This window comes from Nerophis lumbriciformis, linkage group LG07, assembly GCF_033978685.3.
Source record: "Nerophis lumbriciformis linkage group LG07, RoL_Nlum_v2.1, whole genome shotgun sequence".
Taxonomy (NCBI): domain Eukaryota; kingdom Metazoa; phylum Chordata; class Actinopteri; order Syngnathiformes; family Syngnathidae; genus Nerophis; species Nerophis lumbriciformis.
The window spans coordinates 57,735,149-57,747,500 of NC_084554.2; the positions used below are offsets into that span (position 1 = coordinate 57,735,149).

The following is a 12,352-nucleotide window of genomic DNA, read 5'->3' on the forward strand; positions in this document are numbered from 1 at the left end:
TAAAAACAACCTTTTTAAATAAAACTCTTACAGACGGGATGGGCGAAAATGACTAATTATCTAAGAGCCTGGCGCGCATGCCTGCACTAATGTGCGTTTTCTGGCTGTGTGATTGTCTTCCTTTGCTACGGCGGTCAAGTTGCTTTCACGGTGGATATTTGCCTCCGGAGCTCCAGCGGAAGCTCCCCCTCACTGTGCCCACACTGCTCTCTCATGCTGCGGGGAGATTGCAGGAGAGGTGCCGCTCTCAACACTACTTTATGCTTAGGGACCGTCAATAAACTACTATTGTCTTCGAAGATGTATATCTGCTACATCAAAACACTGATTCATCTAAAAGGAGGTCAAATAAATAGTCCTACCTTTTTAATATCGTTCCTGATTTTATCATTTAAATATCTTTTAATGTAAACAATAATTATTTGTTTTAAAAGTCTCCATGTCATCATGCAACTTAGTAACCAAATTCCACTTTACATTAGTCCTTTTATTTTAAAATAGGATCAAAAACATTTTGATATTAAAAATAAATGTTTCTTTTCAATAGATTCCTGGTCATATGACCTAAAATCCCAAATTCACTTGATATTTGAAGTGTTTTCTCTAATGTGTTTCACACCTTTTTGTTTTAAAAAGTAAGTTTAATTGGATTTTATATAAATTTGTAATATTGAAAACCATGGTTTCATTTTTAGCCCCCGCAACAATTACGACTATCCAACATAAAACCAACTTGACTCTCATTTGGAGCTAATAAAAATGTTGATAATTATCTGTATAATATTTATCATGCACATGATTTTTATTAAAAAACGTATCTTTTTTTTTTTTTTTTTTTTTTTTAATAAAACCCTATTTTAAAATAAAAGGGTGTGCGTTACACTAAAAGGTTAGCATGACTAATAAGTGGAATTAGGTTACTGAGTTGCATGACATGGAGACTATTGGGAAAATATCCTTATTGTTTTATATTAAACATGGATATATTGTTAAAATTATGAAATAATGGTCATGCACAATAAGGAGGTATGACTAATTATTTACCTTCTTTTAGATGAGTCAGTGTTTTGATGTAGATGAATACATTTTTCAAGGTAATGGTTATTTATTGACGGTCCCTACGCATAAAGTAGTGTTGAATACCAGGTGCTGTAATCTTTTACACTCACGCCAGAGGGCGCTACAAAGTGCTGAGACTACAGCTGTTGTGATTCATGTATTGCTTTAATTGCAACTATTCCAAAATAAGGGAATATATTCGGTTATTATAATACAATTCCACTTAATATTTACAACTACAGTTGAAAGTACAAACCTTTACAACAGAATTTAAAACACAAATACCAACTAGAGCAATATTTAGATTGATTTAAAAATAAAGGTGTGGTCTTTTGCAGTCAGTCAACCTCGCCCACGCCTCCTACCACTCCGTCCTGCATGAAGCTGAGGAGCCACGACTCGTCTCGCTCTGATCACGCAACTTAGGATTTAAAGAGGTCATATAAGCTACTGTTTATTTACCAAAATAAGTTGTATGTCTTTGTTTTGAAAATGTACAAGTTTATTTTTATTTTCAGAATGTTGAAATAGTTGTACCGGAGGTGGGGGGGAAGAGCTTGTTACTTGTTTCTCTCGCGAGATCTGGAAAAGAGCTGGTTTGTACTTGTTTCTCTCGCGAGATCTCGAAAAGAGCTGGTTAATTTTTTCTCTCGCGAGATCTGACAAGACTGCGCGCGAAGCAAACAGAGCGAGGATAAAGCAAGATGGCGTCTGACGGTGAAGACGTTATTGCAGTCGTCACAGTTCAGTGTTCTTAATCTGTGCGTCCATGTACACATATATGTCCTTTATTACACTCTATTAAATAGAGTCATAATAACTGTTTGTATATTAGTCTGAGCGCACTTCTCCAGCTAGCTTAGCTTGCTAGTTAGCTTAGCTTGTTAGCTGCTAACAAAGAGAGATGAAAACACATCGCTAAGCAGAGATCAAGTGTGAGTGTAAAGTGTTGTGATTGTGTGAAAATGTGCGAAAGAACCATAGCAGAGTACGAGGAGGAACTTTGTCCAACAAAAGAGGAGAAGGAGCGACAACATGAAAAACATCAAGTTGTGTTACACACAACAGGTTTGTTTACTTCTTACTCTCACATCTTTACTAACTTTATATTTATTATTAACACTTTTCTTCAATAGATTGTCTATAGGAAGATGAATTGTCATGTGAGGATGTTCAGACACACAATATTTATGAGAGGTTGATGTTCCTCTCAGTTTGTAACAAAGTGTATCAACATGTTTACACAAAACTCACACAGTCACCGGGGGAATATTCCAGAGAGCAGGTTAAGTGCAAACTCCTGAGTATGTAAAGCTCGAGAGTTTGACCTCCAAAAATAAGAGAGGTAAGACAAAGTCAGAGTCAGTTACCATGGTAACTGACGCTGTAAACCTAGCCTGCTAGCTGGCAGGTTTGACAAGTTATTTATGTGTGTAAAAGCTATACTGACCTGTTATTTCCTTCATATTGGTGCAGCCATTAACCTACTACAACACCTGCTACATCCACCTACTCAGTGGCCTAGTGGTTAGAGTGTCCGCCCTGAGATCAGTAGCTTGTGTCATACCAAAGACTACACAAATGGGACCCATTACCTCCCTGCTTGGCACTCAGCATCAAGGGTTGGAATTGGGGGTTAAATCACTGTAAAAATGATTCCCGAGCCAACCACCGCTGCTACTCACTGCTCCCCTCACCTCCCAGGGGGTGATCAAGGTTAATGGGTCAAATGCAGAGAACAATCTGGCCACACCTAGTGTGTGTGTGACAATCATTGGTACTTTAACTTTTTAATGTGGCAGTGATTGTGGAAACAACAAAGCCTGATCTAAAGATGACATCTTGATCTCATACCATCTCAAACCAATTGGCCGTTCATTATTAAGTGAAATGTCTTAAAGTCGCTTAAATTTGTCTTCAACCAAGCAACACTAAGTTTTATCCAGTTACTCGATTAATTGAAAACATTTCCAGTAGAACACTTGATTAATAACATTTTCAATAGCCACAGCCCTATATTTCATGTACGATTTAATATTTAGCATGTAGAAGTTAAAATGTGTTTTGTTTGTGTCCTGTAGACATCCATCAGCTGATTGGACACCAAGACAAATGTCCCCCTCATCTGCAGGGGGACAGTTTCACTTCAGAGGATCCACAGCCCTCACATTTGAAAGAGGAAGAGCAGGGAGAGTGTGTTGTAGGGCAGGAGGAGGATGATGTCAGCAAGTTTCCACTGACTGTTGTCTCTGTGAAGACTGAAGAGCATGAAGACAAAGCACCTGAGTCCTCACAGCTTCATCACAGTCCAAGTAAGCACAACATCCACATATCATCTCATACAATGTTTGTGACACATGTTCATCCGGGGGCCACATTTATGACTAAAGATGGAGATATACTTGCTTTTTAAAAATGAATGCTCATCAATCATCAACAGTGTAATTGCTGGGGTGTAACCATGTGACCTAGAGGCCGTCCTCCTTACCTCACGTGGTCAAATGAAGGCAAACATTCAATATGGCTACTGTTTATTTACCTTTAGCAGCACATATGTCAGCATATTTCAAAGGTTTAGTGGTGAAGATTAGGGATGTACACCAAGTACCATTTTTTTTAGTACTGGTTCCTAATTATGTCGTCCATGAGGACCGTGAAGATTCTGGACTAACGACACAACTATTTGTATTTTTAATTCCAGCTGACTGACGTAACTATGACACGTTGTCACATTGAGTTCAGCTGCCGCTGCTACACATTAACATCAGCTTTGAATAATGACAAATAAGGAAGCAACCACACGCATAAGTGTGATGTGTGTGTTATTGACAAGAAGATGACATAACTGCATTTCACCTTGCACTGCACACATAGTTGACTTCTTTAAGACTTCAAATAAACAGCTGTTGATAAAAGACTTCCCTGCTCTGAGATGTTACAGAACATCATGTTGGAGGTGTTCCACCTCTTGTGCTAATAGGAATGCTATTTAAAATACCTTTTTTACACTTTTTTATTTCCACAATTTACATGTAGTACCGATAAGCGTACTGATAAATGCTAGTATTGATAAGGAGTATCGATTAGGGTATCATATCGATAAATTCTTAACGATTTATATCCCTACAGAAGATACAAGCCAGATATTTAAAAAATATATATATTCAACGTTCATTTGGATTTAGTTACTTCTCCGCTGTCCAGCAATGTCTCAATCAATCTAGTTTATTAGTACTATTTAGCAAAGTTTTCTTGTCTTTCTAAAGTATTTCTTTTGACAGCCCCTCGTTTTAAAGTTGTCCGAGTGCAAACTATTTGTGACTGATAAAACTTTTCGGCGAATCAAACAGTCAAAGTCGGCCGTTCTGTTCTTCAGCTGAATCTCCAAGTTTCCAGTAATGGTCTCAACCCACCTCGTTACAGTGCGTCGGGAGAGTGACACGTTCTCAAATGCGCCCTTCTTCTCCGGGAATATCAGCGCAACAGAGTCCAATAAGCACTCCTTAATAAACTCTCCGTCAGAAAACGCCTTACTTTTTCTGGCAATTTTGTGAGGAACGACAAAACTTGTCCTGACAGCTGCATCTCTGGGGGTGTGAAATTTGGCAAAAAGTCCTTGTTGGGTTTGCAGTTTTACCATCAACGCATCAGCCTCCTTTGCGCGCTCTTCATCAGACAGATTCCGGTAATTTTCCTGGTGCTTCGTGGTGTAGTGGCGATTCAAATGATATTCTTTAAACACAGCAAGTACCACCCATTAAGCACACGGCTTTACCTTTCATTTCTGTAAAGAAATACTTGGCAGTCCATGTCTTGTTGAAAACACGCCATTCCTCATCAACTTTTCTTTTTTTAGCGTGAGCTGACACCTCAGGGGTAACCGAGCATCACCTGTCACTTTGCACCTTCACTCACAGGTTACACACGGACATAAATAACACTTTTCAAAATAAAAGCAGCACAGTTGTATTGCACACACGGCATAGATGTTTTTTTACATTTATTTTGTAATTTGTGATTGCCGCTGTTCACATTCACTTACAATTGCGCACGCGCATACGTCCACACGGAAGTAATACAAATAACACTTTTCAAAACAAAAGCAGCACCGTTGTATTGCACACTCGACATAGATACTTTTTTAAATGTATTTTGTAATTTATGATTGGCCTCACGCGGGCCGGACAGGGACGCACAAAGGGCCGGATGTGGCCCGCGGGCCCCAAAATGCCCAGGTCTGCCCTAAAGGGACACGGGGACACATTTTTTCGAGATGCAAAGAAAAATCCACAAATAACTTCAGCTGAAATACAGGCCTCTCTGAAAAATGGTGGTGTGGCTGTTTTAAGATGCACAATAAGGAGGCACTTGAAGAAAAATGTGCTGCATGGTCGAGTCGCCAGAAGAAAGCCATTACTGCGCAAATGTTACAAAGTATCCCGCTTACATTACGCCAAACAGCACAGAGACAAGCCTCAAAACTTCTGGAACAAAGTCATCTGGAGTAATGAGACCAAAATTTAACTTTTTGGCCACTCGACCATGCAGCCCATTTTTCTTCAAGTGCCTTCTTATTGTGCATCTTGAAACAGCCACACCAGAATTTTTTAGAGTCCTGTATTTCAGCTGGAGTTATTTGTGTATTTTTCTTTGCATCTCGAACAATTTTCCTGGCAGTTGTGGCTGAAATCTTTGCTGGTCTACCTGAATCCCTCATTTTCCACTTCTTAATCAGCGTTTGAACCCTGCTGATTGGCATTCTCAATTCCTTGGATATCTTAGCAGCTGAAGGCAGGGCACTTGGCGGTCCGATCCTCGGCTACAGAAGCTAGCTCTTGGGACGTGGAACGTCACCTCGCTGGGAGGGAAGGAGCCTGAGCTGGTGCGCAAAGTGGAGAAGTTCCGGCTAGATATAGTCGGACTCACTTCGACGCACAGCAAGGGCTCTGGAACCAGTTTGCTCGAAAGGGGCTGGACTTTTTTCCACTCTGGCGTTGCAAGCAATGAGAGGCGACGGGCTGGGGTGGCAATTCTTGTTGTCCCCCCGGCTCAAAGCCTGCACGTTGGACTTTAACCCAGTAGACGAGAAGGTAGCTTTCCTCCGCCTTCAGGTGGGGGGACGGGTCCTGACTGTTGTTTTGTGCTTACGCACAAAACAGCAGCCCAGAGTACCCACTCTTTTTGAATTCCCTTGAGGGAGTACTGGAGAGTGCTCCCTGGGGGGAATTCCCTTGTTCTGCTGGGGGACTTCAACGCTCCTGTTGGCAATGACAGTGAAACCTGGAGAGGCGTGCTTGAGAAGAATGGCCGCCCGGATCTGAACCCAAGTGGTGCTTTGTTATTAGACTTTTGTGCTCGACACAAATTGTCCATAACAAACACCATGTTTAAACAAAAGGGTGTCCATATGTGCACTCAGCACCAAGACACCCTCGGCCGCAGTTCCATGATTGACTTTTTGAATGTGTCATCGGATTTGCGGCCTCATGTTTTGGACACTCGGGTGAAGAGAGGGGCGGAGCTTTCTAGCGATCACCACCTGGTCGTGAGCTGGCTCCGATGGTGGGGGAGGATGCCAGACAGACCTGGAAGGCCCAAACGCATTGTGTGTTGGTCTGCTGGGAACGTCTAGCAAGGTCTGTTGTCAGAGAGAGTTTCCATTCCCACCTCCGGAAGAAGTTTGAACTGTCACGAGGGAGGCACTGGATATTGAGTCCGAGTGGACCATGTTCCGTGCCTCTATTGTCGAGGCGGCTGATTGGAGCTGTGGCCGCAAGGTGGTTGGTGCCTGTCGTGGCGTAATCCTAGAACCCGCTGGTGTACACCAGCAGTGAGGGATGCCGTCAAGCTGAATAAAGAGTCCTATCGGGTCCTTTTGGCTCATGGGACTCCAGAGGCAGCGGACCGGTACCAACAGGCCAAGCGAAGTGCAGCTTCAGCGATCGCGGAGACAAAGACTCGGACATGGGAGGAGTTTGGGGAAGCCATGGAAAACAACTTCCTGATGGCTTCGAAGCGATTCTGGTCCACCATCCGCCGCCTCAGGGGGGGGGGGAGCAGTGCACTGTCAACACCGTGTATGGTGAGGATGGTGTGCTGCTGACCTCTACTGCGGCTGTTGTGGACCGGTGGAGGGAATACTAAGAAGACCTCCTCAATCCCAGCAACACATCTTCCTATGAGGAAGCCGTGCCTGGGGAATCTGTGGTGGGCTCTCCTATTTCTGGGGCTGAAGTTGTCGAAGTAGTTAAAAAGCTTCTCAGTGGCCGCGCTCGGGAATCATTTGGTGATTTAACCCCCAACCCTTGATGCTGAGTGCCAAGCAGGGAGGCAATGGGTCCCATTTTTATAGTCTTTGGTATGACTCGGCCGGGGTTTGAACTCCCGACTTTCCAGTGTCAGGGCAGACACTCTAACCACAAGGCCACTGAGCAGGTCGATGGTTAATGCATCCTCAATAGAAAATAAACCTTCGCAAAAGTTAGCTAACAATTGAGTCATTGGTAGCCGCTCTAGTCTGCCTATAAAGTGCTCTAAATAACATCCTAAAACCCCCTTCAACATTTTAAATACACACTGTAAGTATATATGTCATGTAGTAACATTCTTAATAACATGTCATATTTACATATCTTGCTCATTTTAAACATACAATGTCTGCTCTCACTGGGATGGCGACTGATGGGATGTTCATATCTTCCCGTTTAGATGAAGAATTAATCCTCACAAAGGGTTAAAAAGGGTGGGTGCAAAAGAGCGTATTTCCGTGTCTTTCTTGTCATCTCCAGGTCTAAGTTGGATGTCAAAATTGACCAAGTTCTCCGATTTATGTCCACAACCTTCTACTACATAAGTGAGAAGCATGATTTATAATCTAGAATTAGCTTTCTCCATTTTAGAGGCGAGAAAGCAGCTCAGTATGTCAATATAGCAGCATAAGCTAGTTACTTTTAGCGGTGCATTGATCACAGAAGTAGGACCTTAACGTAAGCGCTTATAATAACAATATCACTAATACTTGCTTAATATTCAGGTCACAAAATGTAAATGGAGTATTGTTGGCAGTTTTTGGATGGTTATTTGGAGGACTTTGTGGGTCTAATAGAGGAGCTCCCATTGACTCCAATGTTAGATGATTTTTGCTCACGTTTATTTACTAATTAGAATTCATGAAAATGAAAAACATATGTCTTACATGAGGATTGTGAATGATAGGCGACATTTTAAAAAAGTGCCGTTTCCTTTGAATTTGTCAGATAAGTAAACAGTTCTTCAAATTAAAGATGAAAAAGGTTGTTTAAAGATATTATCCACAATGAAGTTACAGTAAAACTAAGCACACAAGGGAAAGTACATTCATATACACATGAAGTACACATATAAGTAAGAATCATGTTAACCACCAGAATATCGTCTCGTTCTCCTAAAGCCAATATCGAGTATTCTTTGGTGAGCTGGCCGTATCGTCACACCCTTAGTTAAAAGCACACCATCCCCATGACATGACAATTCCACGTGATGTAGAACAGTAGTACCACATTTTAAAGGGGAACATTATCCCAATTTCAGAAGAGTTAAAACCATTAAAAATCAGTTCCCAGTGGCTTATTTTATTTTTCGAAGTTTTTTTCAAAATTTTACCCATCACGCAATATCCCTAAAAAAAGCTTCAAAGTGCCTGATTTTAACCATCGTTATATACACCCGTCCATTTTCCTGTGACGTCACATAGTGATGCCAACACAAACAAACATGGCGGAAAGAACAGCAAGCTATAGCGACATTAGCTCGGATTCAGACTCGGATTTCAGCGGCTTAAGCGATTCAACAGATTACGCATGTATTGAAACGGATGGTTGTAGTGTGGAGGCAGGTAGCGAAAACCAAATTGAAGAAGAAACTGAAGCTATTGAGCCATATCGGTTTGAACCGTATGCAAGCGAAAACGACGAAAACGACACGACAGCCAGCGACACGGGAGAAAGCGAGAACGAATTCGGCGATCGCCTTCTAACCAACGATTGGTATGTGTTTGTTTTTAAGTGTTGTAATGTTTTTAAGCTAAATTATTGGTAAACACAGTTTATGTATAATCATTTACGTAAAACCGCGAGTAATGAATAAAGTTTTCATCAATTAATATATTCTGTAGACATACCCTCATCCGCTCTTTTTTCCTGAAAGCTGATCTGTCCAGTTTTGGAGGTAATGTCAGCAGGCCAGGGAAGCTAGGGTCGATATTCTTCTCTTGATCATCTTCGGGACGGTGTGAGCCAAGACATCCAGGGGGTTTAGCTCGCTCGTCTGCGGGAACAAACTGCCGCCATTGCTTGCCGTGCTAGCGAGGTCCTTTGTCCCTGAATTGCTCACACACTCCGGCAGATTCAATGGGGGTCTGGCGGCAGATTTCTTTGACTTTATGGTTGTAAATGCATCTGCTTTGAGTGTCGCAGGATATCCACACATTCTTGCCATCTCTGTCGTAGCATAGCTTTCGTGGGTAAAGTGTGCGGAACAAATTTCTTGCCACTTTGGCATCTTTGGGCCACTGGTGCAACTTGAATCCGTCCCTGTTGGTGTTGTTACACCCTCCGACAACACACCCACGAGGCATGATGTCTCCAAGGTACGGAAAACAGTCGAAAAAACGGAAAATAACAGAGCTGATTTGATTCGGTGTTTGTAATGTGTTTGAGAAAATGGCGGACGTGACGTCATCGCTCCGAGAGCGAATAATAGAAAGGCGTTTAATTCGCCAAAATTCACCCATTTAGAGTTTGGAAATCGATTAAAAAAAGATATGGTCTTTTTTCTGCAACATCAAGGTATATATTGACGCTTACATAGGTCTGCTGATAATGTTCCCCTTTAAACATACACACACATCTGAAGAATATAAAAAATAAATATATTTAGTGGGCCTAACAAAATGACTCGGCGAACCAATGTTTGGTATGGGCGATATGACCTCAAATCTATATCCTAATAACAATATATGTCACCATATATCATTTGGTATATGATTGATAATAGAAGAATTTCAAAGCGGGTTACAAAAGCTCCTAATTTGGCAGCTGACACATGCAGTAACATATTGTGTCATTTCTAATTGGATTATTTTGTCCAAACAATTATTATTAATATACTTGTTTATTTACTGTTAATATCTGGTTACTTTATTTGAGAAAATAATACTGCAAATGATGTAATATTTTACTGCATATTTCAGCATCTAAATTAGGAGCCTGTGTAGCCTGTTTTAAAATGGTTCTATTAGTAATTCTATATGAAATAATATATCGCAAAATCCATTTTAAACCATATTGTCCATCCATAGTAAAAAGTCCTGTCGTCATGGTTTGTTTTTATTGTCCTGTGAATAATGTTGTAAAGAGCAGCGTGTTTGTTCGTCACTGAGATTTCAAGACAGTTCATACGATAACTTGTTTGTCCTAAGTGCATGTAAAAGTACTGAATGCATTGTGTGACTGAGCAGAGATGCTGTGTTTGTCTTGCAGACGTCTGTGAAGAACATCTTCACCCTGAGCAACAGCAGTGGAGCTTCAGGATGGAGCCACAGCCCTCCCACATTAAGAAGGAAGAGGAATACCCACTGATCCCCCATTTTAAAGAGGAAGAGGAGGACCCACTGACCCATTACTTTAAAGAGGAAGCGGTGGACCCACGGAGCCCTCACATTAAAGAGGAAGAGGAGGAACACAGCATCAGTCAGGAGGGAGAGCATCTTGAAGGATTGGAGGAGGTTGATGTCACCAAGATGCCAGTGACTGGTGTTCCTGTGAAGAGTGAAGATGATGAGGTCAAAGGTGAAAGTGAGGAGAAGAGAGAGGCGGAGCCTCCAAGCAGCAGCTCAACTCAACACATGACAACAGAAGCTGATGGAGACCACTGTGGAGGATCACAAGCAGACAAGCTCTTAGCTCCACTATCAGATAGTGAGGACACAACGTCACACTCTCCTGACACTGATGATGAACACTCTAAAGATGATGCAACATGTCACACTGACAACACTCACTTCACATGTTCTCACTGTCACAAAACTTTTAAATACCATAGTTATTTGAAAGTACACATGAGAACACACACTGGAGAAAAAACGTTTTCATGTTCATTCTGCGGTAAAGATTTTACTCATAGGCACGATTTGAAAATACACATGAGAATACACACTGGAGAAAAACCTTTTTCCTGCTCAGAATGTGGTAAAAGTTTTGTAACAAATCAAAGTTTAAAAGCACACATGGGAACACACACTGGAGAAAAACCTTTTTCATGTTCAATCTGTGGTAAAGGTTTAACTCATAGGCAACATTTAAAAGTACACATGACAATACACACTGGAGAAAAACCTTTTTCCTGCTCAAAATGTAGTAAAAGTTTTGTAACAAATCAAAGTTTAAAAGCACACATGGGAACACACACTGGAGAAAAACCTTTTTCATGTTCAATCTGCGGTAAAGGGTTAACTCATAGGCAACATTTGAAAGTACACATGAGAATACACACTGGAGAAAAACCTTTTTCCTGCTCAGAATGTGGTAAAAGTTTTATAATAAATCAAAGTTTAAAAGTACACATGAGAACACACACTGGAGAAAAACCTTTTTCATGTTCAATCTGTGGTAAAGAGTTTACACATAGGCCACATTTGAAAGTACACATGAGAACACACACTGGAGAAAAACCTTTTTCATGTTCAATCTGCGGTAAAGATTTTACTCAAAGAGAGCATTTCAAAACACACATGAAAACACACACTGGAGAAAAACCTTTTTCATGTTCAATCTGCTGTAAAGATTTTACTCGAAGGGACTATTTCAAAACACACATGAGTACACACACTGGAGAAAAACCTTATACATGTTCAGTATGTTGTAAAAGTTTTGTACAAAGTCCGCATTTGAAAAGACACATGAGTACACACACTGGAGAAAAACCTTATACATGTTCAGTATGTGGTAAAGGTTTTGTACAAAGTCCGCATTTGAAAAGACACATGAGAACACACACTGGAGAGAAAGTGTTGAGTTGCAGTGTGTGTGGTGAAAGATTGTCTTCTAAGTACCAGTGTAAGAAACACAAGTGTGCTGGTGAGAACAGCAGCAGCAAATGAAGATGCAGGATTTGAAATAAACTGTCTAAACTTTTACTTTGACCATCTAACATCATCAGCACATAGATTCTAACATTTATAGATTAGATATTGTAGATTTTTGCTTTTTGTCAGTCAAGTACACGTTTTAATATAGAACATTGTGTACTTTTATTT

At 41.0% G+C, this 12,352-nt stretch overlaps 2 protein-coding genes across 4 annotated transcripts in view; both read left to right on the forward strand.

Moving 5' to 3' along the window:
- Positions 1–12,352, forward strand: part of LOC133609926 (uncharacterized) — a 105,072-nt gene that overhangs the window by 81,464 nt on the left and 11,256 nt on the right. The gene's annotated exons all lie outside the window — the stretch shown is intronic.
- Positions 1,746–12,352, forward strand: part of LOC133609322 (uncharacterized) — a 10,904-nt gene continuing 297 nt past the window's right edge. The window contains exons 1-4 of one of the 3 annotated variants that reach the window (XM_061964831.1): positions 1,746–2,127; positions 3,141–3,371; positions 10,578–11,264; positions 11,853–12,352. The exon at positions 11,853–12,352 is cut by the window's right edge and continues 5 nt beyond it. In XM_061964831.1, coding sequence (XP_061820815.1) covers positions 2,025–2,127; positions 3,141–3,371; positions 10,578–11,264; positions 11,853–12,196 — 1,365 coding nt within the window. In that variant the 5' untranslated portion in view covers positions 1,746–2,024 and the 3' untranslated portion in view covers positions 12,197–12,352. Of the gene's footprint in view, positions 2,128–3,140; positions 3,372–10,577 lie in introns of all 3 variants that reach the window. The other 2 variants (XR_009815701.2, XM_061964830.1) reach the window with 2 other exon arrangements.